This window comes from Lissotriton vulgaris, chromosome 8, assembly GCF_964263255.1.
Source record: "Lissotriton vulgaris chromosome 8, aLisVul1.2, whole genome shotgun sequence".
Taxonomy (NCBI): Eukaryota; Metazoa; Chordata; class Amphibia; order Caudata; family Salamandridae; genus Lissotriton; species Lissotriton vulgaris.
In genome coordinates this window covers 1,125,660,954-1,125,687,203 of record NC_141696.1, presented here as the reverse complement: position 1 = coordinate 1,125,687,203, position 26,250 = coordinate 1,125,660,954, and the positions used below count along the sequence as shown (strand labels likewise).

The 26,250-nt window shown below is 42.4% G+C and overlaps 1 protein-coding gene across 5 annotated transcripts in view; it reads right to left on the bottom strand.

Moving 5' to 3' along the window:
- Positions 1-21,830: 21,830 nt before the first annotated feature.
- RCBTB1 (RCC1 and BTB domain containing protein 1) overlaps positions 21,831-26,250 on the bottom strand; it is a 324,966-nt gene continuing 320,546 nt past the window's right edge. For 4 of the 5 annotated variants that reach the window (XM_086934962.1, XM_086934964.1, XM_086934965.1 and 1 more), the window contains one exon: positions 21,831-24,303. In XM_086934962.1, the coding sequence (XP_086791088.1) occupies positions 24,163-24,303 (141 nt within the window). In that variant the 3' untranslated portion in view covers positions 21,831-24,162. The remainder of the gene's footprint in view (positions 24,304-26,250) is intronic. The other variant, XM_086934966.1, reaches the window with a different exon arrangement.

Sequence of the window (26,250 nt, the reverse complement as noted above, 5' to 3'; positions counted from 1 at the left end):
GCATAGAGCGAAATGCTCACAGGGCGTAAGCTAAACTGGAGTGCCGTTTCTGGGTGGTTCTGCCTGATTTTACAGGCCAACGGTTCTAGTATGAGCGCAAAAAGGATAGGTGATAGTGGGCATCCTAGTCTTGTCCCTCGACTAATCTCGAATTGCTGCGATGTATGCCCGTTAATGCGTACTCTGGCTCTAGGTTCTACATAAAGGAGCGCTATCCATTTTAGGAAGGCTCTTGGAAAGCCCATCCTGGATAGTACAGTCCTCATGAAGTCCCATTCCACTGAATTGAAAGCTTTCGCTGCGTCAAGCAGCGCGGCAACTGCTGGTAGCTCAGGGTTCAGACTATGGTACATTGTAAATATAGTTCGTATGTTTTGGGTTGTAGAGCGCGTGGGTATAAACCCCGCCTGGTCTGGGAGTATCAGCATCTGCAACAGCGGTTGTAGTCTGGTAGCTAGTATTTTAGCTAGTATTTTTACGTCTGTGTTTATAAGGGAGAGAGGGCGGTATGATTCGCAAAGCGTGGGGTCCTTGCCTGGCTTTGGAAGTGCTATCAATAGTGCCTCTCGTAGCGTTGGCGGAAGAGCACCTTCCTCGTAAGCCTCCTCCAATATCTGAGCCATCTGTGGAATCAGCAGATCCTTGTATTCCTTATAAAATTCCCCTCGCAACCCATCCAACCCTGGGGCTTTGTTATTTGGCAGTGAGGTTATCTCCTTTATAAATTCCTCTTCTGTTATATGATGTCCCAGATATTCCCTGTGTGTGTGCGATAGCCATGCCAGGCCCACATCATCCAGGAATTCGGGAATGTCTGGTATTGTATGCGTTGTTCTAGTGGTGTATAGTGTGGAATAATACGTGCAGAACTGCTCCAATATAGAGGAGGTGTCAGAGTTTTTCGTTCTGCTGGTTAGTAATGTGTGTTATTAGGGAAGTGTCCGATATCGGTTTGATAGTTCGTGACAGCGTCCTACCTGGTCGTCCTCCCTCTCCGTACGCTCTGGCTCTGTGCTGTTTGGAGAGATATTTTGTCTCTGTGTCTGTGTATTCGTGATATGTGTTCATCTTGTTTCTTGTTTCGTATTTCGGCTAAAATGGAGCCTTGTAAGGTGTTAGCATATTCCAACTCTAGTGTCTGGATGTCCCTCTCCACCATCTGCAAATGTTGTCTAATGTCCCTTAGTATTCCGGCGTGTTTACCTATGCAATGTCCCCTTATGGTCACCTTAAAGGCCTCCCACAGAGTCCTATAGCTCTCTACTGTGCCCTCATTAGTCTGGAAGAACCCCTCTATGGCCTGCCTCAAGTCCTCCCGAAACGTCTGATCCTTCAGCGCTGATGGTCTGAGCCGCCACGTGAACTGTCTTGGGGTGTGAGTGGGTATTTCCAATACCATCTTTACGGGCGAATGATCCGATAGGGTCTTTGGCATATGCTCCACCTCCGTGACCCATGTGCTAGCCTCCTGTGTGATCAGCCAGTAATCTATTCTGGACCAAGTATTGTGAGTCAGTGAAGTGCACGTGCCCTCTTTCCTCCCGGGGTGTCTCAGTCGCCACACGTCTATCATAGACCATTCTTGCATGCCCTCAAGGAGAGATCGCGCCGCGCGTCTCCCATGTCGGTCAGCGCCAATAGCCCTATCCAGCATCGGGTCTAAACACGTATTGAAGTCGCCACCCCATAGTACTTCTTTTGGGTATGTTTCACGGAGCTTGATTCAGAGATTATCATAGAATTCCGGGTCGTCCGTGTTGGGGCCATAGGACGTGACTATTGTAAGATCAGTTCCACCAAAGTCTCCCCTAAGTATTATGTATCTTCCCTGATCGTCCGTGACCGTGTTATGTAGTGTAAACGGGATGTTGCGTTTTACTAATATCAGTACACCCCTGGCATAGTTTGAATATGAGGATGCCACCCGATATTGAGCCTATCTACTCCCTATCCTCTTATCCCTCCGGGGTGTAGTGTGAGTTTCCTGGATGCATGCAACATCTATCTTGTGTCTGTCTAAGTATGCAATTACTTTCCTAATTGCGCGCGGGTCCTGTAGGCCTCTTACATTCCATGACATGAGAGTCAGCGTCCTAACCTGAAGTGTCCCGGCCATCTTGTGTAATCCAATCGTATCGGGCAGTTCGTTTATCTGGGTCTGACCTTGAGACAATGTGACCATGCAAACTGAAATTAGTGGTGCCATCTACCGCTAGGTGATTTTCAACTCCCCCCCCCCCTTTCCCTCCCCCACCCACTTTGTCGCAACCCCCTGGACAAAGACATCTCCCCACTGTCTCCTTCTCCTCCTGCTACCATAAACAGTTGAGGTACTCACAAGTGGGCGGCAACTGCCTGGCCACAGCCCTCCCTTCACCTAAGAGATCCGGGTGGGGAGGCCTGGTTTATCAACATGGAAGTACACTGTGGCCATAGACCACGTTCCCAAATCGAACTCAACTTAGTCTATGATTACCAAACTCCAGGCGTGTTGTACCAAAATTAACACACAAAAACTAACATTTCTCTGGTACATATAGTGCAGTGTGTCCTTCATTCCACTTATCTGATCCATCCGTCGTCATCGCTGGGTTCTCAGGATGCGGAGAGCTTAGTGCTTCAGGATTCATAGTTCTTCTCCGCCTGTCAGTGTGGCGCATCTGCCTGATGCTTGTGCTGTAGGCTGTTAATAATTCCCCTGGGCGGAGTCGTGTTAGGCAGAGATGGCCACAATTTTCGTCTGCAACCCTCTCCTCTCACTCTGGTCGCATTACTCCACATCTGACATGGGACCTTGTTCTTGTTGTCCATCTCTTGGCGATCTCCTGCGTTCTCCTTTTGGCTTCCTCAGTTGCAGGTATTTTGACACAGCCTTGGGATCATTGAATATCTTTGTAGTTCCGTCGTCCGTGATCTTCAGCCTAGCCGGGTACAACATGGCATATGGGATCTGGAGATCTCGGAGTTTTTGCTTCACCTGTATGTATCTCTTACACTCTTCTTGGACAGATTGAATGAAATCAGGGTATAGTGCTATGTCCATTCCCTCGTGTTTCAGAGACCCCAGTTCACGCGATTTACGCAAAGCTGCGTCACGATCTCGATAGTTCAATATTTTTGCAATGATGGGACGCGGTCTGGAGCCCACTGGTGGTTTAGGCCAAGGCTCTATGAGCTCGTTCAATCAGGAATACTTCCGAGAATGTTTCTCTACCCATCAGGGTTAATAATAGTTTCTCCACGTACTGCTCCATCTGGCCTGTGTTGGTGGTCTCTGCAATTCCCATAATCCGTATGTTACTCCTTCTGGACCTGGCTTCCAAATCTTCGGTTATGGCTGTCAGTGCAGCTAGTTGTTTATCCACCCCGATTGTTTTGCAGAGATTTGGGTAGTTGTGTCTTCCACCTCTGAAATTCTGCGCTCGGCCATGTCGATCCTCTCCGTATGTGTGTCCAACCTCTCGGACATTCGATCGACTCTGTGCGTGAGGTTGTCTATTTTACCATCAATGTTTGTCAGTGCCGTTTGGATCGTATGGAACATTGACTGTATGTTGTCTGACGGTATTTCTCCCGTTGTTTGCGTGGTTTGAGCGGTTGGCGGTTGACCGTCGCCATTTTGTTCTTGAGGTTTCTTTGCTTGGTCGAAGTTTATCTTTGGTTGGTTTCTTTCTGGTTTGCCCATCTTGGTATCTTGCTGCTTTGCCTCTCGGTGTTTCTCTGATTTTCACCTCGTCTTTACCTGTCGCTTGTGTTTTGCCGTGTCGAGATGGCCTCTGGTGCCGGGACTGTGCTTTTCAAGGCCACGCGTTGTGTATCCCCAGGGGTCCAGCAGCACTGCAGACCGGGCAGGCCGACGACGTTGTCGGAGGAATTGGGGGGCCAGTCCTGCTGCCCACCCGGGTGAGATGCTGGGGCTCACCCGATCCACACTATCTTTGTCGCCCAGGACCACGCTAGGCGCCGATCGCATGAGTCTGATGGCGTCGGCCCGTGCAGTGCGCTTGGAGCCAGTCCCACTGTGATGGTTTTTCCGCCCCAATTCCTCTCTTTTTGGGTCTGGGTTTCACTGTTCTAATCTGCTCCAAGGTCCCCCACTGATCCTCGGGACCCCCGCATCACTGCGGCTCTGCCAGTAGCCTTGCGGTATTTTTCGCGGCTAGGCCAGGGGTGCTGTATCCCACAATTACCCCCAGCCACCTTGTCCGCTGTACCTGGAGAAAGCCGGGCGCGTTCCGATTGCCCTTCTGGCCTCATGCTCCGGGTCAGACTTTGATCTCCGCTCCGCAGCGGTGGGCGGGGCCACCTCGGTCCGGGTAACGTGCTGTGCGCGCCAGCCTAGTCCTGCACTATAATCCGATGCGCCGCGTATGCCGTCTTCCTCTAGGCCGCATCTAGTTGCCGAGGTCGATAATTCACTCACGATGCTCAGTTTCGTGCCGATTTTTCCACCGAGTGTTGTTGGAGCCTTAGGCTGTAGAGTACATTAAATTTTAGGTGCGGTGGTCTCTCCGCCAGTGTAGGATCAGGATGATGTTGGTGGGCCCACGGAGGAGCTCACTCAAAGTGCGGCCATTGCTCTTCACAGCTAGCTCCGCCCCCCCGTCCATCAAGGTTTACTGTACATCCCCCGAAAAGCCAGATATCCTCAATCAGGCATAGCGCAGAAGGGCTACCTAAGTGGCAATCGTCCTGCCCAGTGAGTTAGTGGTATCCAGTCCACATCTGATGGCGAATTTGGCTGAGTCTCTCCCATCCACCACTGCCTGGGAGAGAACGGCCCGGGCCTCCTTGGGCACTGATGCAGCACCTGCGCAAACATATCCCAGACCGTATGGGAGTAGCTGCCCAAGAGGCACATGGTATTCACGGACCACAGTGCAAAGCTGAAGGACGCTTCCCAAGATGATCCAGCTTCTTGGATTCCCTATCTGGAGGGGGCAGAAGGGACTCTGCCTTTCGAAGAAGAGGCTTGGACCAAGAAACTCTCAGGAGAAGGGTTGGGTCAGGAACACTGGGTGACCTGGGGCCGGGCAGTGGCGGGGGGCAATTGTCCTCTCCACAGGAGCCCCTGTGCTGGGCTTGGACCAAGTGCCCAAGAGGACGTCAGTGAGGGCATCATTGAACAGCAATAGGGGTTCAGAGGAGGAAGCCGCAGGCTGAAGCACCTTTGTCAGGAGGTTAGTCCTGACTGCCCCGGAAGGGAGCTCAAGGCCCAAGACCTCTGCTTCCCTTCCCAGCACCACAGCATAGGACGCTCCCTCCTCCATAGCCACAGTAGAGAAAGGAAGCAAGTCAGTGTCTGGAGAAGTGTCCAAACCACTAGCATCACCTAGGTCCTCTTGCCAGTCCTATTCTTCAGCTGGTCAGTTGGGTCCAGCGATCCCTCCCAGTCCTCCACACCACCCTCTGGTCGGTAGGGAACACCAGGGATGAACAGGGAAACAAAAGTACCCTCAGGCATCGGTTCAGTCGGTTCGGCTCTAGGTCCAACTCAGGGATGAGGATGGGGACGGTGTTGGCCGGGGGCATGACCGGTGGCAGGGGTGTCGTCTTTAGGATCAGCAGCGGGGAAAGGTCAAGTGAAACGGACTGCCGACGATCCGAATCCAGACCTGAATTCACGGGGGTCCACCTATGCCAGGGCCGGAGCTGCCAGCATCTAAGGCCGAGGACCCCCATCCCAGTCTACAGGGCCCAACGGCACGCCGGGTGGAGTCGGGCTGCCCAAAGACAAGGTGTAAGGCCTCGTAGAACAGTCAGAGTTGGGCTGAGGACAATCCGGGTCCCGGAAATGGCATGGAGTTGTCCCCGAAGCATGCGATGGAGCCTTGGAATGATGCTCTGAATCCCTTGTTGTGTCAGCTGACTGACAGGGAGAAGGCGAAGAGCGCTTGTGCTTCGTCCTCTTCTTGTGCTTGGACTTACCCGAGGACCTCGACGACTTAGAGTGCGACGAAGAGTGGGGGGCTCCACGAACGGTCTCGAGACCTTCCTCTCGAACGAGACCGGGAACGATGCAGAGCCGACCGCTGGGCCGCCAACAACTTTCAGGACTGCTCCAGCAAAAGTCTTCGGGTCCTCAGCCCGGCAGTTTGAACACTACTTTGGGTCGTGTTTGCGCTCCAGGCACCACAAGCATATGAGGTGCGGGTCCATCACCGACAACATCTTGTACAGGACCCGCATGGCTTGAAACCGGTCTGACGTTGCAACATCCCTTGCACACCAGGAGTTGAAGACTCAAAAAAGAAATTGACAAAAAGTTGCAAAAAGGCTAGCCATAAAGTGGCTAAGGGGTAGCTCTCTCCGGATCTGCGCTAGGCTGGCACAGAAAAAGAAAGACCTGACATCAGCGTGCCTGTGCAGTGTCTAAATAGGCACCACAATGTCATCCCGGCGACCACGACCTCGACGTGGAGCCGACCTATGCCACCTACTGACGCACAGGGGTACTGCTAAAGAAAAATATCCGGATCCAGACGGACGCCTTGATGAAATTCCAAGGTAAGGAATCCACAACTAACTGTCTCTTTCAGATACACAGGTTGTCATGAGTCACACTGGTAAATTTTAACCCATTCAACGCTACTGACAGAACCGTTCCGTCACGCCCCTCGGGTGGGCTGTGCTCATGACGGAACGGTTCCGTCACAGACCGGCCGCCGCCGCGCTGATTTTGCGCCTGCGCGGCGCCGATTTCGCGCCTGCGCGGCGGGTTTCATTAAGCGGGCGGGCCATGACGGAACCGTTCCGTCACAAGCACAGCTCACCCGCGAGCCGTGACGGAACGGTTCTGTCACCAGCGCAGGTGAGCCGCATGCCCGCCCGCGACTGCTAGCGCTGCGGCGGAATAGCCGCTGCAGCGAAGGAGTTAATAGATATGCCCCTTTGCAACAGACCAAAATATATTTTGATCATTGTGTGCATTTTCTCAAAATGGGTTGAAGCTTATCCTACTAGTAGGAATGACAGTTTAACTGTAGAAAAAATACTTTTGCAGGAGTTAGGCCAGAGGTTTGAAGTCATACCGAGGAGCTAATTTTAATGACGAGGTCCTAAAAATGTTATGTGCAGCAGTACAGGTTTAGCAAAAGCTCCATTGAAGTCTGGGTTGGTGGAACAGATCAATGGCACATTGAAATCCAGACTGGCAAACGTTTGTGCTTCTACATCTATGAAGTGGCCAGATGCACTGCCTCTTGTGTTGATGAGTTTGAGAAGTAATCCAGATAGGACAGGATTGTGCCCTCATGAAGTTATCATGTGACATATGAAGAGGCTGCCAGCTGTTCCTGCAAATGCTTGTCAGCATAACAGACAATATGATTTTGGATTTTTGTAAGTGGTAACTTTCTGTCTCACACCAGATTGGAGAAGCTGCCCTTGCAGTCCAACAGGAGAAGTTCCATGACCTCAGTCCAAGGAATGATGAAGAAACACGTATGCAGAACATGTTTGGAAGCTCGCTGGAAGGGGCCTTCAGTCAATTCAAAATGCTGCCGCCCGGATGCTGGCGGGACTTCCCAAGTTTGCATCTGTCTCAAACACCATCAGGGAACTTCACTGGCTTCCGATACGTAGTCGTATCAAATTTAAATCATTGTGTATTCTTTACAAGGCACTCAATAACCAAGGCCCCCATTTCCTTAAACATAATCTTCATCACTACATCCCAACCCGTTCCCTACGTTCCTCTCATCACAATCACCTAGTAGTGCCTCGTACTAGAACAGTCACTTGGTGTGACAGGCGCTTTCTGGTCGCCGCCCCAGACTCTGGATCACCCTTCCTCTACACATTAGGACCAGCCCTTCCCTGTTCATATTTCGCAAACAACTTAAGACGTGGTTATTTGACCAATAGTTCTGTTTTTCTGTTAGGTCTTCTCAAACGCTGATCCACCCCCTTAAGCCAGCGCCGAGACGCCTACGGGTATTCGCCGCGCTTAATAAATGTCAATAAATAAATAAATAAATACATTTACAGGTGATCCTAGTCACCAATACCGCTGTGAAGTGCGGAGGTCTTCCAAACTGGGTTCATGCCAGCCACACTTGCATAGTCCCAAGTCCTTACGACACTATAAGAGCACCTGTTCCTAATGTGGTCGTGGTGACAGTGTGACAGAGGAATCAAGCTAGTCAAGCTGTTGGGGGCGAGCAAGTTACTGGAACTGCACTTGTTTGTCCCCTTGGGGGGTCCGTGTCAAGTGTGGATTCCCAAAGGGTCACAACCAATAGAGTTGACTACATGAGGTACAGATCGTAAAGAAGGGCCTAGTGCAGTAAGAAAGTGAGTTGTGTCCAGAGACCATTGCCATAGAAGAGGTGAGATTCTGAGGTTTCTGACCGCAGGACGAGTACCACCAACTACTATTCCCGAAAGTTCTCAACAATCAGATCACAGTGATACAGATGATGAGCACACAGCTGTGAGAAGATCACAAGGACTTAGTTGGCTGCTAATGAGTGGGAATGTGATTTCTACAAATATTGTGCTAACAATAAACGTCCACCGGAACCTCCTTGAAACAATCTTTGTTGTTGATTTGAACTTTACTAGATGTTTCAATCGATGGACTGGCAGTTTTTCCTCACCATTTTTAACAAAGCTGAAATGAGAGGTTTTTTTGGTATATGAGAAGATTTTGAGATTTGCCATAATTTAAGTGGCAAGTCTTTGTTAAGTTGCTTAAACCACTGCTGCTATTTTTGATTTTCCCTTAGTTAAATGGTCTGAGTCTTGAGTTGCCATGTGATCTGACACTGGAATCTCTTCCAAATGCAAATGTTTATATACACCGTGATTCTTTCAATTATTGTTTTGACATTAATTACAATGCTTATTATTTTTAATTTGCCCCATTATGTTCCTGTAAAAGACTCTAAAAACCTACTGTTTCTTCTGGGAAGGTCAAGAAAAATTATTGAAATTCTGTTGACTTCAATGACAACTCTTTACACAGCAATGCTCTGGAAACATATTTAAGCTCAAATGTTTATATACTAATCTGCTTAGCCAATGTGCAAATACTATGGATATAGGTGATTGCTATGTCGGTATTCAAAAACCTTCATTAGTTGGTAAAGGCATAACGTACCATACCTCAGCTTTACTGTATATAATTTCTTGCAGTGTGTTAGCTAGCTTATTTATGGTACCGATCAATTGCAGTGTTATTATTATGATCAAGATTGGATCTTTTCTGAAATCACTGTACTCAAACATTTAAATCTGCATTCCAAAGTTTAAACCATTGAGACTATGGGCTACATATTCAGACAAACTCAATCTTTGGACATGGCTTATGCACTTAGAAATAACCTAACGTGTTAACCAGTGAGAGCTAAAAATAATTTTATAGATATGGTTGAAAGTAGACAAACGTAACAAATAATAATAATGATGCATTGCTTAAATTAATTCCTTGAAGCTTACCGCAAGAGGAAAATAAAATCATAGAGGTAATGGTTTCATTCGACTGGTAACAAAGGCAAACTTTGTATATAAAGACAGAAGTAGAAAACTACTACTCTTTTTGTAGGGCTTAGCGAATGTGAACATACTTATGAAATATATGAAAACTGGGTAAGATATTTAGAATATGTTCATCCAATTTTCCTTGAGTGTATTGTATCTATGGGCAGAGTGTTTATTACAAATTACTGAAAGGATGATATCGGATTTGTAACATGGGGATAGTTTTTCCAAAAATGTATCATGTTAAGCAAATTAAAGAAGAACTAATGGACACTGATGCAAGGATGAAAAGAAGTGCAAGTGAAATAGTTGGAGATATTTTTGGAGCTCTAATACCTCCAGTAAGAGTAGCATTAAACTCTTAGATAATTAGAAAGCGGTCTACTATTGTTGATAAATTTGGCACCAGTAAACCTGGGGGTTTTTCTGTTATAAATGAAGAAATTATATCAATAAGATCAATGGTGATCCAAAATAGACTTGCCCATGATATCCTTCTTGCGAAGGAGGGTGGAGTCTGCCGATTGTTAAAAATTCAACATTGTTGTGCTTATAAACCTTACAGGAGATGAGATTTAGGGGCACATGCATCAAAATTGCAAATACCTAATTTCGAATTCCTGAGAATCGCAATTAGGTAATCGCAATTTGCAATGCATGAACTCAAACAGTTTCAGATTGCGATTCCTAGGGGGTCGCAAAACGCTCTACCTCATTAATATTAATTAGCGACCCCAGAGGAATCACAAAAATCAAGGTGATGGTGGCCTGCTGAGGTCAGCAGACCACCGTGTCCGTGATTGCTTTTAAATAAAGCAATTTTTTTTGTAAAGCAGCCCCTTTTCCTTAAAGGATAACAAGATGCTTTACAAAAAGTAAAATTAAAAGTTTTCTTTTCATTTTTAAAGACCAGGCAGTGGTCATCTTAAAAATGCTTTTACAACCATTCACAGAGGGGAATGGGTCCCTTGGGGACCCCTTCCCATTTGCAAATGGATTACCACCTACTTGAAGTAGGTGGTAATAAGGTGAATGTTTTGCCATCGCATTCACGGTCACGAAACATTCATGAATACCGTTCTGTATTTGGAAGGGACGGCCTAAACATGCCCCTTCCAAATACTGATTCGCAAATTGTGGTTTGTTGCATCTGAAAAGCATTCTTTGCGTTTGCAAACGGGACAATAGTGCGAATCCACCCGTTTGCGAAGGCAAAAATGCTTGTTGCATGTGCCCCTTAGAGAGTTACATTAAAAATATTACTGATTTAAACAAGGACAAAAAAGACTTTAAAGCAGATAGTGCCTGGGAAACCATAGGTAAGGTATTGTCAAAAGTTAGCAACTGGTTGGGAAACTTGCGGAATGGATTTCTGATTTCCATCTTGAGACCTTTAGTAGTGAACTCTTTAGGGATAATGTTGATGATACTACCAATCAAATTTTGCACATAGAAAAATTATAAAAATCGTGGAGTGAAAGGAACAAGAGCTTATCTTGAAATGGAGGATGAACAATGTAATACTATAGCGAATTAAAAGCCTTAGAGGAGAGTAGATGGAAAAGATTGGAGACAACACACCCATAATCTGTGACGAGATCTGATGTGATAGATAAGGTGATGGCTTGATTCGCCATCAGAGGGGAGCCTGATGCAGCATGATTTATAGAAATCACAAAGCACAATACATTTACTAGTTGAAGACATGAGGAGCTGAAAGTACTCTTTGCAAACTTTAGACACATGAAACTGAGCCAAGTGTAGAAGCACCATAAAACCATGCTTTAAAATGTGATGAAGAAAACACACATATAAAGCGTAATACATACGAGTTGAACTAATGAATTTCTAATGCACATGTTGCTTAACGTATATCGATGACATTTTGATGTTAAGTGGCCTAGTGTTTTGATACTTTCTGTAAGAATGCACCAGTTAGAAAAGTTGGTGCAAAAACATGTAGAAATGACATACAAGCTTGAAACTTCCCATAGTAATACTAGAGCTTCTATAGTTTATGGAAAATACTAAACAAATTTTGCAATAGGAGTTAGAAAAATATGCATTTATATGAATGTTTAGAAAATTGACGTAGTACGGGTACTTCAAATTTCAGCTATTTTCATGTGATGATGTTTGGTGAGAATTCTATATAATTCACTATTTGAATTGATTTAATTACATTATATAAAATGTTAATTTAAAACCTATTTCATTTAAAGTGCAATGTGAACTTCAAGGCTTTTTTGGAAATTATTTTTCTCTGGTGCTGACCTTTTTCCCTGATTTAATACAATGCCTTATTTACAACTAGTGAAATATTGCTTATTCACGCGTACCGATCTTGACATTCCTTTTGTTTTTCGTGACTAGCACAGGAAAACATCTCATTGTTTCAAGTGTTCTAGGTGACATTATGAAAATATAGACATGTGATAGTCTTTCGATGGTGGTGTGCTGCCGTGCCACTGGAAATTGCTAGAGATTTTATAAAGGAACAAAACACCAAAGTAGTAGCAACACCATATGTTCATTTTTCCCCTGCGAGAGGATGCTATGCTGCCTGATTTTTGATGACCTTTTCTCTTACTTTTGAACTGCCTTGCTGAAGCTACAGTTGATAGCTGATGGACTGAAACCTTCTTTGCCGAACCATTTCTAATTTTCATTCTTTTTTCTTTGTTTATTCTAATAGATTCACCATTAATGGACTTTATATTTGAACCCTTTTTCCATCTTTGTAGGAATTGAGCTGTTAGACACCAAACTACCCTTCTGCCTTAATGGTGTGGGACTCTGTAACTCTGCGATACTGATTCTAATAATAACCATTCAATAGAGCCTGCCTAAATCTTTGGCCTTTCTTTATGAGCTTTGATATTCTTAACTCAAATTCTCAAAAAACTGCTTACTACAAATAATTTTGATTTTGATTCTTTAATACAATAACCAAATAAATCAAATATCTGTCGGAGTCTATTATTGAGTCCTATTGGTTCTTCCATTCAAACTGTGCTGTTTACTAATGACAATGTGTTGTAGGTAGAATCAGCAAGCTCTGATAGAATAGCAGGTGTTACTTCTTTTGTTTTGCTTTGCTGTTGCAGAGCTTTGGGTCTGCATAATCCTAACTGAACTTCTTTAGGTGGTTGTGTCTTCCTGTTGCTATCCTTTATTTCTACAGCATGGTTTTAAGCGTGGTGTACCTAAATCTGATCTACAATTTGTGAGTTGACTGTCAATTAATGGACCTCATTGGACAGCTAACGTGGTATTTGGTTACCCTAAATTCCATCCTATCGGCGGAGAAAGGTTTGTCAGAGGAACATTGCCTATGTGATAAATGGAAGTGCCGTAGATTGCCTAATCGTAAATGGCCCAGTACGTTTATAGTAAAAGAGACTACGTGTAAAATAAATTTGTTACCATGCTTACGCTGGAACACATCTTTCTTAAAGGTAAGAGGCTTACATCCAATACCAAACTCACTGTCTTCTTTAGGTATGTGTTAGCCAAGACCGTATGTGTATTATTGTAAGCACTGTCAATAAATAAATGCCAATAAAATGTAGTTAAAAAAATGTGTTAGCCAAGACCTTTTGATTTTAATAACAATAAGTGTATAACATGGTTACTTCTAGGGGTTTCAGCCAGACTCCATCCATTAGACTGTGGTTGGTGCCATTCACATTTTTCATCTGCTCACTCCAGCATGCTTAAGGGGTGAAGCATCATCCCAGTTCAGGCATTGGCTGACCTTACTAGGAGTTACGGCATTTTTTTGCCTTTTGCAAATTATTTATTTGTGTTTAGACTGATGAGGGACCAGCACAGTCTTAAACAATAAAGTTTTGGAACAACAACAACAAAAAAGAATTGTCAGAAGGCTACCAACAAACGTCAGACATATTGGTTTTGCCAATGCAGTTTATATATGAAACGATAAAAATATAATAAAAGAATAACTGGGCAATGTTACAATATGCAGGACTCAATCAACAGCTTCAAGAAGTATGTTGCTTATGTTTTAAAGGGTGATTGCAAACTGACTTATGTTGGAAGTAGAATTTGTCTTTTGAGTCAACGGATAATGAAATGTGATAGCTGTACATATCAATACTCAAGGGTGTCCTATGGTGTTGTATTACAAATAATTCCATGGAATTTCGAATAACTTGAAAACCAAGTTCAATGTGGGTATATGGTCAATATGGTCAATATGGTCAAAGTCCTAGAGGAGTGGGCAGGATCCTTTGCTCAAGGAGAGCAAAGCAGTTTGGATTTCAAGACAAAAGGCTGTGATAAAGGACCATATTATGGACTGTGATTCGTTGTATTTTCTGGGTGACTTAGAGAACATATGTGCTGGGTTTAATCTGTACAGAATCTATAAATACAGATTACTTGCCACATGTCACCAATGATGAAAGAATGATGAGAGTCATAGGGTGTCCTCAACAATCTCAAGTGACTTTGTATGAAAGTACTGGTCAGAAAAGGTAAAGTGATCTGCTAGAGGATAGTAAAACATTTAAAGTTGATATATATATATATATATATACATATATAGAGATATATATATATATATATATATATCATGGTTTCCACTAGAAAACACCTAGATAGCGTTATATAAAATTGTTGTCTATTTGATTCCAGTATTTCGAGATCTGTTGTAATAAAATACAGCAAAGTTGTTTTCACCTGCCTCTTCAAATTATTGTCAGAGTTCTGTGCCAACTCTTCTGGGTATTTTGTGGCCATTACTGTGCGTTATACCAGGAAGCGGTCTGGAAAAACTGCTTTCCACTTAGTATGGGTCGCGCATGGAGGAGTGATACTCCAAACCCACGTGCATTAAGTTTCTCTCTGGGAAAGAAAAACTGACAGTCATCATGGAGTGTCGACGCAGAGTTAATTGAGACTGCAAGTAAGCAAAGAATGCGCTACATTGCAATGTTTCAATGATGAACACCAATTCCCAGTCGGTCACGAACTCTTGCGTATTATGAGAGATGGAGGCCATCTTCAATATCTGGATATAAATTTCCCTCCAGGTATACAGCGTCTTTGCTAGGCAGATACAATGTTGCTGCTGCTAGGCCCTCACTACACGGGCCTCAGATTTCATAGCCAAGAACAATTGCTCCCTATGGATTTGTACGGATGGAGTTTAGTATTACAGGTGAGTATTCATAAATATAACTGTTGATGAAAACAAACATCTCTATTTCTTGAACATTTATATTACCTCTTCTAAAACCGGGGTATACATTTTACTATGGCTATCCTATGAGGTAAAAGGAACATTCTTAGACTGGATCACGTTGTGCACGCATATATGAAGGTCACATATAAATTCTATAGTGGTCAAGTAGAAGCTATAACTCATCTTCCACAAGAGCGAGCACTGTGGTGAATCTAGAGTGTTTAGGAATTTAAAGTTCCAAGTCAAAGTACAGACAGTTGGTTACACAGAGATATTGCTAAGGTATATTTACCCAATTACAGAACCTCCTAGAACAAGTTACTTAAGACATCTTTGTCTTGTAGATAGCCACTACATCCTAAGAACATCCTTGATCAACAGAAGGGTCGAGTCAGATTGGTGGAGTACTGTGTATGTTCTCTCTCATGTGCCATTCCCTTTCCCCGGTTTTGTACCACTGCCCCTCATCTACCTGTTTATGTAGTTACCGGTAGAGGTGGTGGGAGACAGAAAAATGCATCACTCATGTTGGATTCGGAGGTCAGTGCATCCTGACACGAATAGTTGTTGCCTCTTCATTCTGTATCTTCTTCAGACCTTGTGACCTCCCTTTTTCAAATCTTAGGCTTTCTCAGATAAACATATTGAGATTATTCATGAATGCTCACTTCACAGACTTAACCAAGAAAACAGCAACAAAACAAAAGACAATGCTATTCTGGAGTTGGCCTACTGCTGTACCCTCTGCCATGTAGGCAGAGACAGATACTGGGCATATTTGTAATTTTCCATATGTTAACAAATCCCACAGTTGCAGCAGGTGTCTTAAGGTCTTCAAACTAGAACAGATGCAGAATGTTTAAGGGGCTGTCTACATTAATAGTGGAAACTTCTTACTCCTTGCACCATGATGGACAATTAATCAAGCAACTGTACACTGCATACTATGAGTACATCCCAAATTGTCTTCTTCAATTGCTTTAAAAGAACATTATTCCATCACTTCTTTATTATTACTAATTACAAAAATGTCTAGCGTATCTATCAATTAAGCTCTTATATCCTCTCTCTTTCTCTACACCATCATGTATTGCTAGCTCCAAGGCTAGCAAGGTTTGGCTTCACATAGATCTATGACCCACATGATTCAAGAATCCTGCTGTCAGTTCCATACATTTATTAGGCAATTTTTCTTGAATAACTTTGATCTTGTGCCTACTTTGATCGTTTTCTGAGAACACATCTGAGCATGCTAAACACCAAACACAACTTATAATGTTTCCATGTTGATCTTTATTTTTGTAGTCTGAATATTTTCTACTATACTTACCTCACTCTTCGACAGTGTGTGTGGTGTTGGATCTATGACTTGGCCGGTCTAATGGAGTTACCTCCCTGTATGCCCATCTTTACTCTCATTTTTACTCTTGCAGATCAGGTGTAATTTTAAGTAGTATGGAGACAGACTCAGTGTTATGTCACTGTCTGCAGTTTAAGGTAATGATTGTAATATCTAAAAGTAAAAGGTAAATGTTCATATTTGAGTACAAATACATAGTTAAAGTTCACCGATATCGAAAATTATGATTTATTTAATCTAATGATATTAATCCAGGAAGCCAAATTGACTTCTTCGGACGACAACCTGCTTGTGAGTAAAATGCATCAGTCAGCATAGGTTTGCAAAAGTTTACTTTTATAACATCAGTCATCCCATGTGGTCCTGTTATGTACCCAAATTTACCCCATTCTAGGCCTAGGGAGGTACACAACCTTTTACCTACATTTGGTCAAACTTGCTCTGCATAACGGTTCTAGCACCGACCTTTTACCCTGTTTTGTGCTGAATAAATGTCGATTAGTTTCTTGGAAACTAGCGTCATTTATTATGCATGAGGATTCTTAGAAAAGTCCCTGCACAGGACGTACATAACAGCATGAACATATTCTGTATCAAAGTCATGATCATCTTCATCCTAGGGCAAAAGAACTACTTTGCGTAATTGCAGGTATTGTTCTAAGCTCATTTGCATAATCATATTCACAAGGCATCGATTATGTAAGGAACCCCGAGGCTATCTTCATGGTATCAAAGAACCATAGAACCATACCAAGACTAGATACGCAGATGAGCATCACGCTGACACTAGACGCTGACGTCCCGGCCTGCAGAAGGTACAATACGCAGGGGTCTGACATCCCTTGCAGGGTGTCCAACTCGAGACCAAGACGGGGTCCTTCGTTCTCTCCCATCAGGTAATGAGGTTGCCCCCTCCCTAGAGGATTCTTGGCTTTACACCCACATACATGCTAGGTACTCTTAAGTAGAGTTTTCATCTTAAGAGTACGCTTGATTACTGTCATGTATCTATATGCCTGCATATATTCACTGTTTTAGCACCATGGTAGAATTCTACCTTATATTTACTCATCTGATTCTGTCTAATAGTTTTTTCAGCACACATGTTTTATACTTGAATGATGCTGCTGCAATAAATGCTTATTGAAAACATCCACATTGTTTATTCTGTGTATATCTTTGAGACTAAGTGAGAACGAATGACTAAGAGAAAAGTACTGTACAGTTTCCACGATCCCTGAAAGTTCAAGGACTGTCATGTTCGATAGGTGACAGCAACTATTTGCTCCTTGGTAAGGTTAGGCGCTTATGGTGGCACTGTGATCTAGCTGGTCTAAAGGCTAAAATATCCTTTGGGTTGTCTGAAATCCGTCTCGACACCAATCCTTCATTTTATGTTGTCTAAATACGCAGATGCTATGTATTTGTTGGAATTACATGACAGTACAGGATCATTGAATCCCTGTTAGCTGCTCACAGTTAATGTATGTAATGTATAGGCATTTATATAGCGCACTACTTACCCGTAGGGTCCCAAGGCGCTTCGACCGCTGCGAAACCCTTCCTGGCTTCCCTGAGAGATGGTCCCTTAATGGGTATCTCCAGGGTGAGACCAGGCATCCCCGGCAGTCTGGTGGGGCCGTTAGTGAAGATGAGGCAAGCTAATGCCCAGAGTTGCCGAGTGTGATCGCTGATCAGAGTGGGCACCGAGGCAAGAGAATTATCGAGTCCGCTGACCCTGGTCCAGAAACCTGCCGCGCCGGGAATCGAACCCTGGTCCCGGGCCGTCCTCTGCTCTCGGGTCTGCCGCCTCCAACCAGTGAGCCACACTACTTCAGTACTTCACTACTTAGTTACTATTCCAAATGCCCTGTCTCATTTGCCAGAACAGTTGGTTATAATGGTCTTACAGAGGTGCAAAGAAATATGTACAGGCACATCTTCAAAACTTTACAGGCGGAATTAAAAGGAAATTGCTTTACTATGTCAAAAATGTAATTTACTGGGCCACTGAAAAGGGAAGTTCTGAACCATAAGCAGTATGCAACATCGATTCAAGAACTCGACCTTAATGCTCGAACCAACCCACTTACAGGGCCTGACTGGGCGTAGTATGCACCAGGATTTTTGCCGGTCGGCTGGAAGGGTGATGGACGGTTTTAAAGTGGTGGAGGCCGCTTTTGTTACAGGAGGCTGGTTTTGCAGAAGTGCTGCAATATAGGCCATCTGTAGCAAAAGCGGCAGCAGTGCTTCACACTAGCAGCCCCCCCGGCTGGTCCGGCTGAATTGTCAGGGCTGGTTTGTGTTACCAGTCCAGCCCTGCCCACTTAGCTGTAATTGTTGCACTTACCAAATGAAAACGAAAGGCAGCGTGTGTAACCGACTGATAAGAAAGGTAAAGGTACTTCAGTTATTAAAAATGGGCAACAATGCAGCAAGTTCAATGAGAAATACAGGATCTCGGGCAGCTACCGCTCAAGAGGTACCACTCATCACAACTATACTCAGATTGTTCAACAACAGAAACAGAATGAGTATTTATACCTGAAAATTGAAGAGGTTGTACTAAGATTACTTCAGGTCAATCTAATGTCTTTTATGACATGCAAGGAACAGAAGGCTTTGGAACCAATGCTCGTTTTACTAAAAGTAATACCCAACATGAAACACAAGAATATTTTAAATGTAAAATACAATTGAATCCATTTCATCTCAGGCATGATTCACATGAGAACACACCTAGACCTTTTCTCATTTGTTTTTGAAACGTTCCATCAGGAAAAATTGTTTACTTAAAAGAGTTTCATAAACAACACTGTGTGGCCTTCTGGCAACTTCAGCTCCATTTGTGGGTTTCAGATGGAAATAATAGTTCTGATTAAAGTGTTGTGTTCTGAGCCACCCTTTTGGATAAGTGTGGGTTGCGAGCCCTTTGCGAGCACCACCATCTGTGGTCCTCGAGAGCCTCACTGGAGGCTGGGAGGAAGATGTAGTTGTGACACCTGAAAAAACCTGTGCTGCAGACCCTTTATCATAGGCAAATATCATCTGCCCACTCTATCACCAAGCACATCCAGTTGAAGTATTCAAAGGGGCCAGAGATTCAAAGTAGGCTAAATAACAGTTGTCCACAGTAGGAGAGATCCTCAAATAGCTTATGGAATTAGAGCTAAGCAACAAATTAAAATAGACAAAAAGAATGGGACATATCATCCAGCTAGCACAGAGGAGATGGGTTGCTACACAATCATCCTGCAAGATGCATGTGCAAAATAAACCTTGACAGGAAAAACTAATACATATCACACCATGAGGTGTCTGACCCAACAAAAATCTGCTGGTGCAGTGCCAGAATACAATGGAGAAGGCAAAGGGACAGAAGCAACCTAAACCAAGGATGTCCCGGATATGTGCTTACAGAATATCAGTAGTTTAGGGAAAAAAAGCTCAAAACCTAACTCTGCGCTCCAACAAAGGACTTCTCAGGGGTTTTCACAGGCCTCAGAACTAATCTTCGGCAAAGTAGGGATAGGGTGATCGGACACTATCACAGACTTTATTACCTTCCCATAATATGTACAATAATGGATCTCCACCTTAAATGCGAAGACATGGAAAATAGTGCCAGGGTTGACAATATTAGGGTCCGTAACCTGGAGAAGAAGTGCAAGAAGCAAATATTCTTGTCTCAGCAAAAGACAGTGGCCTTCTCCATTCATCAGAAGGAGCAATAAGATAATCCTTCTTCAGGATAAGACTCAAAACTACATCTTAAAAAGAAAAGCTTGTGTGTTATACAAGCACATAATGACAGGAACATAAAACAAAGGTGGATATACCCCTGTTGTCTACAATATCATATAGAGCACAATAATTGCAACATCACCAAACTTGAGTCCTCATAGCTCCACATGTGCAAAGAAATAGTGAGATCCTATGTATCAAATGTGGAAATCACTTCAAACACTGAAAGGCAGGCCATGAAGACCCATGACACTATCCTTGGTGAATTACCCTACTACAAACTATCCATCTATAGAAGGTTCAACATTTTGTCAAAGGGAAATAATACACCAAAGCTTTAGAATTGAATTAATGTGTAAAGACTCCAGTACAGAGTCTTTACTATAACCAGATGACCAGCACATGGCTAGACCTCCTGGAGCAATCTAACAGGTAGGCATTCCTCTTCTCTCCATTTACTTTAACCAAGACTTTGTCTAGTGAGGATTATGGGGGAGTTCCAAGGACGAAATGGCTGATTATGAATGGCCTGGTCTGCCATTAAATTGTCAGGCAAGCATTAATGTAGGCTACAAGACAGAGGGTTAAGCACTATCAAACATGACAGTACACTCTGCATATTCGTATAAACTCTGCTCCTACCCAAACAAAACAACATTTGAGACTTTTGTCCTCCTGAGGAAGGGCACAAAGATATTGGTTTTTAACTTGTATACAATTGTAATAGACTCATCCTTAACACTTATGTGGAAAAGGGGAAGAGACCAGAGCGTAAGAATTGCAAACACCAATGACCATGTGTGTTTAAAATTAAGAAGCTGCCCATAAAATATTGATTAATAGTAATTTGACTAAACATAAGCTTAATATCATCTATCTCAGGGATACAGAAAAAATTGGAGGCACTTCTGGGGTGTGGTGAAGGTGATCAGCGCTACACGAAGTCTTAGTTTCTGCAATGAACTGCTGGCCACCATCATGTGGTAGTAGAGATTCCTGTAACGGGGTTTTTTGAATTTATAGTCCTTAATTTCATGCAAAACCGTTTGAACAAAATAGGGAGGAAAAAAAATTATCTTTATGTCCAAACCGCTGCTAGTAGATACAATGGCTATATTAGGACACTGCAAAAAAGAGGCTTGAATAAATACTAATTGGTGTTTGAGGACTATGGAACCTTCTACTGTAACCAAGATCAGACCCTAGTACTGCATCTCTGTCATTGAAAATTACTTTTCTCCTTTTAAAGTAGGGGGAAAGGTCTTGCAAACTGGTTAGATATATATTATGTGGTAAGTACTGTGCCCCATAGTATACATTGCTTTTCTTTTTGGGTGGATGGATTTAATGCTTCTCATTGGGTAGGGAGTGGAGTAAACAAAAAAGCTCAAGTGGAAAGAGATGTACTGAAAACGCAATGTCTCCTACTAAAAAGATATTTGACTTGTTATTCATCCTTAATAATGCAAATAAAATAATTAAAAAACACAGTGCTAACCCCAACCCACAGGAAAAGAACAGCAAAAAGTAGTTTACAGGAGAGTTAAATGTCACTCACACTAAGAAAGTGTCAGACCTCCAACAGTTGGGGGAAGCCTTGGTGTAGGTAGGTAAATAGCAACTACAGTGGGCAGTAGGGTAATTCACAATGTAGCTGTGTAAGCCTAAAAGAAATGGACGCACAGCACCACGTCATTTGTAAACTACTAAACTCAGTGTGCAATTCTGTACCCGGTGATTGAAAGCTGTCAACAATTTGGGTACTCCAAAACCTTTGTACAGTAAAGAACTGGAATACGACTTGATAGAAGTGCATCACACACATTAACTGAAAAAAGTCTTACAAAATTGTTTGCAAGACATAAGCTTCATTTCAGAAAATGGATTCTTTGTTACATAATGTCTTTCAGATTCATATTTGTGCAAGGTCCCACTCTGAAATTGGCCAATATATACAGATAAAAGTTATTTCAATTATGGTATTTGTTAAGTATAAATAGCCCACGTGCTTGTAATCAGAACACAATGACAACATTTAGTTTAAAAAATGTTTAACATTATAATACCCATAAAAAAGCAAGCCATTGTATAAAAAACACTGATCTTTCATTACATGAAGGCAGCAAAATGCATTTCAAGAAATTTGTTGAATATGTCTAAAACAGCAGGTTTCAAACAGCGGAGGAACAAAAGGAAGTGTCAGTGTACCCATCTCTCTGATTGGATCTATGATGTCTTTCATGTGAAAAGCTCCTTTACTTCTATGTTGATAATCAGTACAAGCTCGTATATATGAGTAAGAGGCAGAATCCCAAATACTGGTTAAGGTAAAACAAAAACAATAAGCATAAACATTGTATATTTTAAAGGGAGATTAAAGGTAATTTACTCCGTAATGTCAAAGATATTCAAGCAACATAAAATGGAACCAAACACTTGCTTTCACGTTTCTCACTTTCTCCTTGGGAATGCAATTGCCTATTTATTCCTTGTGACTACCATTTCTGCTCAATGCCTACGTTCCCCATTGTTACAAGGTTAAAAGGGATCTTAGAAACTCTAAATAAAAAGTCCAAAGAAGTCCAATTACCCTTCATCTTTGATGAACATGCAGATTAAAATGTGAGAATAAAACTTCCTTAGAATGTGTCACACATCTGTCCTAATACAAAACACCTGCAAATGAAAATTTTTAAAAGCATGTTAGCAATGTGTATGAAGGTTGGAACTGCTGTGTACAGCATTAGTTGTATTATTGGTTTGTAACAAGAACTCATAATCATACTGCTAACTCCACAAATTTATTTCTGCGTTAGATTGTCTGCTGGCCCATAAACAACTTGTCCGTAAGCATAGCTGATCAAGAAAGGAAGGCATAAGGTCCACATACAATGTGAATGATGGATTTAATGTAAGGTCCCCCATTGTCAATATACTCATTGTTGTTCACTTATCAGTGATACATATGTTCCCTATGTGAAACGTAACAGTTTATATGTGGATGGAAGAGGTCATCTGTTCCCCCTGTCACTGTCTCAATAATAAAAAAAAAGGAATACAAATAAATACACATTGGGGGCTTTAGATGGAAAAACTGGGCTTCCACATTTGCACAGGTAAATGCCAACCCCTTCTCTTCGTTTAAGCCTTGGCGAAACATCTGTAATCCAACACAAGTGTGTGATTTTTTTTTATATAATCCAACTGCACATACAGGAAAATTGAAGGATTCCAATGTTTGCCTCACTTTTCAAACTATGATAGTGCCGGACAGCTTGCCCTTCCACGATTAAGCACGAGTGGTAGAACTAAACCAAATTAAATTTGTTTGTGTTAACCAGGTACAATTGCATGCATTGTGTTAAATATAAGTAAGGTTAGTTTGCAGTGTATACACAAAAATATAATTAGTTGCAGTGGTTTTCAAATAAAATGGAAGAATAAGCATGTTCTCTTTTTCAACCTCACACCCATTTCAATTTTTTCAATAAATTGTACTCTGTTTTCCTCAATTAAGTCCTATTGAACGATAAATTTGCTTTAGTGAAATTTGTTAAGTGGCTCTTGCGATATATGCCTAAGGGGTTGTACTTGGGTGACGAAATGCACTTTAAGTGATGTGTACCCTTCACAAATGTAAAAAAACATGAAAGTATAAGAAGTGATTTGAGAACTAAAAAACTGTGCTAAAAATACAGATGATAAACTCTCAAGAATATTCTCACTTAATGCATCAAAGCTCTGAATACCTCAGGAAGTGCAAACATGAAATTTAAAGCAATCTCTTCAAATGCAAGTGGTACCCAAGATAAGTAAATGCATGCATAATTCGGATCAATGTATGTTCTATTTACCAAGTATGCCCTGAATCGGTTACATTTTAAGTGACTATTGCTTGAATAAGTTCTATGTTCTTTCTACCGACTGGAAATCACATGTTAAGAGCATCAGTGCTGTGTATACTGGTAAATGTTCTTCTGCAAAACAATATAATTTGAACTAGCCTGGCTCTAAGGCAGTCGGGCTACACCAGCTCAGTACAATGGTCTTTTCTTAAAAGCAGTTATCATTAATAGTGCATTTCAATACCGCAGGAATTGTGGTTTTACTTCACTGTAAAACTTCATCTTGCCAAATGTTCAAAGACATACTTCGTCAAAGCCTTACATCTTACTCTGTTGATCCGGTTGGACTCACTTGGAGCAAATTGTAGAGGTTAACCTTCGCGGCACAGTCTACTTCCAGCTACATTTCAAGGAATGCAAACAAGTATGTGTGCACTGGTAGAACCTTCAACCTGCTACCTTAAACATAGCCTTCATGATAGTAGCAGTATCTTATCCAGTCCAAAAATGTACAATGTCTTTCAGTTCTTGAATGCTCCACACTTGCTGGCTTTTGAGATGAATTCCTTTAGGAGAGGTCCATCCATTTGCCAAAAGGCTGCAGTTTGTGTGACTTCTGTCAAATGATTGACACAAAACTTAAAGCAGAATTCTTCTAAATCCTAAACATAAAACAAAACAAGTTTGTTCATTAAGATTGAACACTCAGTAAAATAATTGTGGTAAACGTTTATATCATATTTAATCCTCTGACCTGACTGTGGTGAAGTTGCTTCCTAATCTAAATGTGCTGTCACACTTAAGATGTCACCTTTTCATCCATCAAACCTACCTATCCCAATAAGCAGAGGTAGCATTTAACTCTTGTCTCCCGAGATAAGTAAACTGTAGTATGAATTGCTTAATCACACCCTTTCTGTGCAAGTACAAAATGTTGCACCGACTAGCACTGGATAGTTGAACACCACCTCACTCAAACTCTGTGCCGCCAGCAGCACACCAGTATCAAAAGTAGTGAGCTCTCAATGTAGCACTTAACCTGTAGTGGCAACATAGGGCATTCAGTGTCATTAGGACAAACGATCGGCTTCAGCTCCAACATCAGGATCCATTTTTATTAAGTTATATTAGACACCTACACTTCTTAGACTTGGCAACATCCGAGCATGTTTAATGGTCAGATGGCAAGTCACAGTCACTAATTGATGGGTTAATCAAGACTTTGCTGGAATGGCTTCACTCCACTTGTACTCTGCTAGTCTTGCAAAATATTAACCTGATTTTAGGTTTGATTCTTGATTCATAAGAATTTGGAAGCTGTATTCAGGAACCAACTGATTTGAGTGGAAGTAGAAAACATGATGCATAAGTACAAGTGGCAGGCTTCTGTAATCAAATATTTTGGAATCCGAATAAAATGTGTTATCTCTGACTTTCCTTATCAATAGCAAATTAACTTTTTTTTGCACTGGACAAAACTTACCAAAAAAGAGCATATCATTCATGGGTCCTATTACTTACGGATAAAACGCACAAACTTGTTCAACACACTTTATACACAAATCCGGACTGTATTTATTTCTGAACTTTGGTGTGTGAATAAAATACTGTTCTTTATTAAAATATTCAAAGAGTGCATTAGTGGTACCAAAAAAAGTGAAAACTCAAAATTACTGATTCAGTGGTATTTGTGACCATGAGTTAATTCCAACATCGACACCCAAATTTAATATACAATATGGTATAATTGCAATACTCCTTCCAGCTTTTTACAAAAACACATTTTACTCCAAAACTTGAGGGCACTTTGTGATTTCCATTCTATCAATTTTACATTAACAATTTCATACTGAAAGAAAAAGTTACTTACCTTTGGTAACACTCTTTCTGACAGAAACTCTGTCTAACTGCAAATTCCTCTCCTTTTAAATATTTCCCAAGTCACACTGGATCTGGCGTCCCTCAGCATGTTGGGAGCTGGCGTCATGCAGCTCCGGATGGGACGTGTGGGCATCTAAAGGCACCACTCCTGTTTGCGGACATCAGGTGCTTTCAAGACTGTCCACACCCCCAGAAGTAGTACCACAAAAGCAAATTGGAAGTGTGTAGATTCCTAGAATGGTGGTCTTATTGATGAGTAGAACCCATATCTCAGAATGGGGAGGATTCAATAATGATTTGTGTACATGTGAAGGGACACTTCTGTAGCTGCCAGGCAGATGTCTAGGACAGGGACGCCGTATGTTAACACATTGGTAACAGTTTTAGCCCTGGTGGAATGGGTTTGCAGTCTTGCAATCCTTCCAGAGGCTTCTTCTTTGCTACTGTGTAGCAGATCTTAATGCATGGGACAATGAAGAATGGGATGGTACCCTTCTACATAGGCTTGCCTTTTTTGCTTCAGTGTACCTCAAAATCAGCTGACTATCCAGCCAGTGGTCTTTGGAGCAATCGATGTAGAAGGTGAGCACACTGTTGGAGTCCAAGCTATGGAGTCTCTCTCTTCCTCTTTAGAGGACTGAGGCGTAGCACAGAATGCCAGCAGGGTGATGGTTTGATAGACGTGGAATGGCGTCCCAACTTTTGACACAAAGGATGCCTAGTTTGCA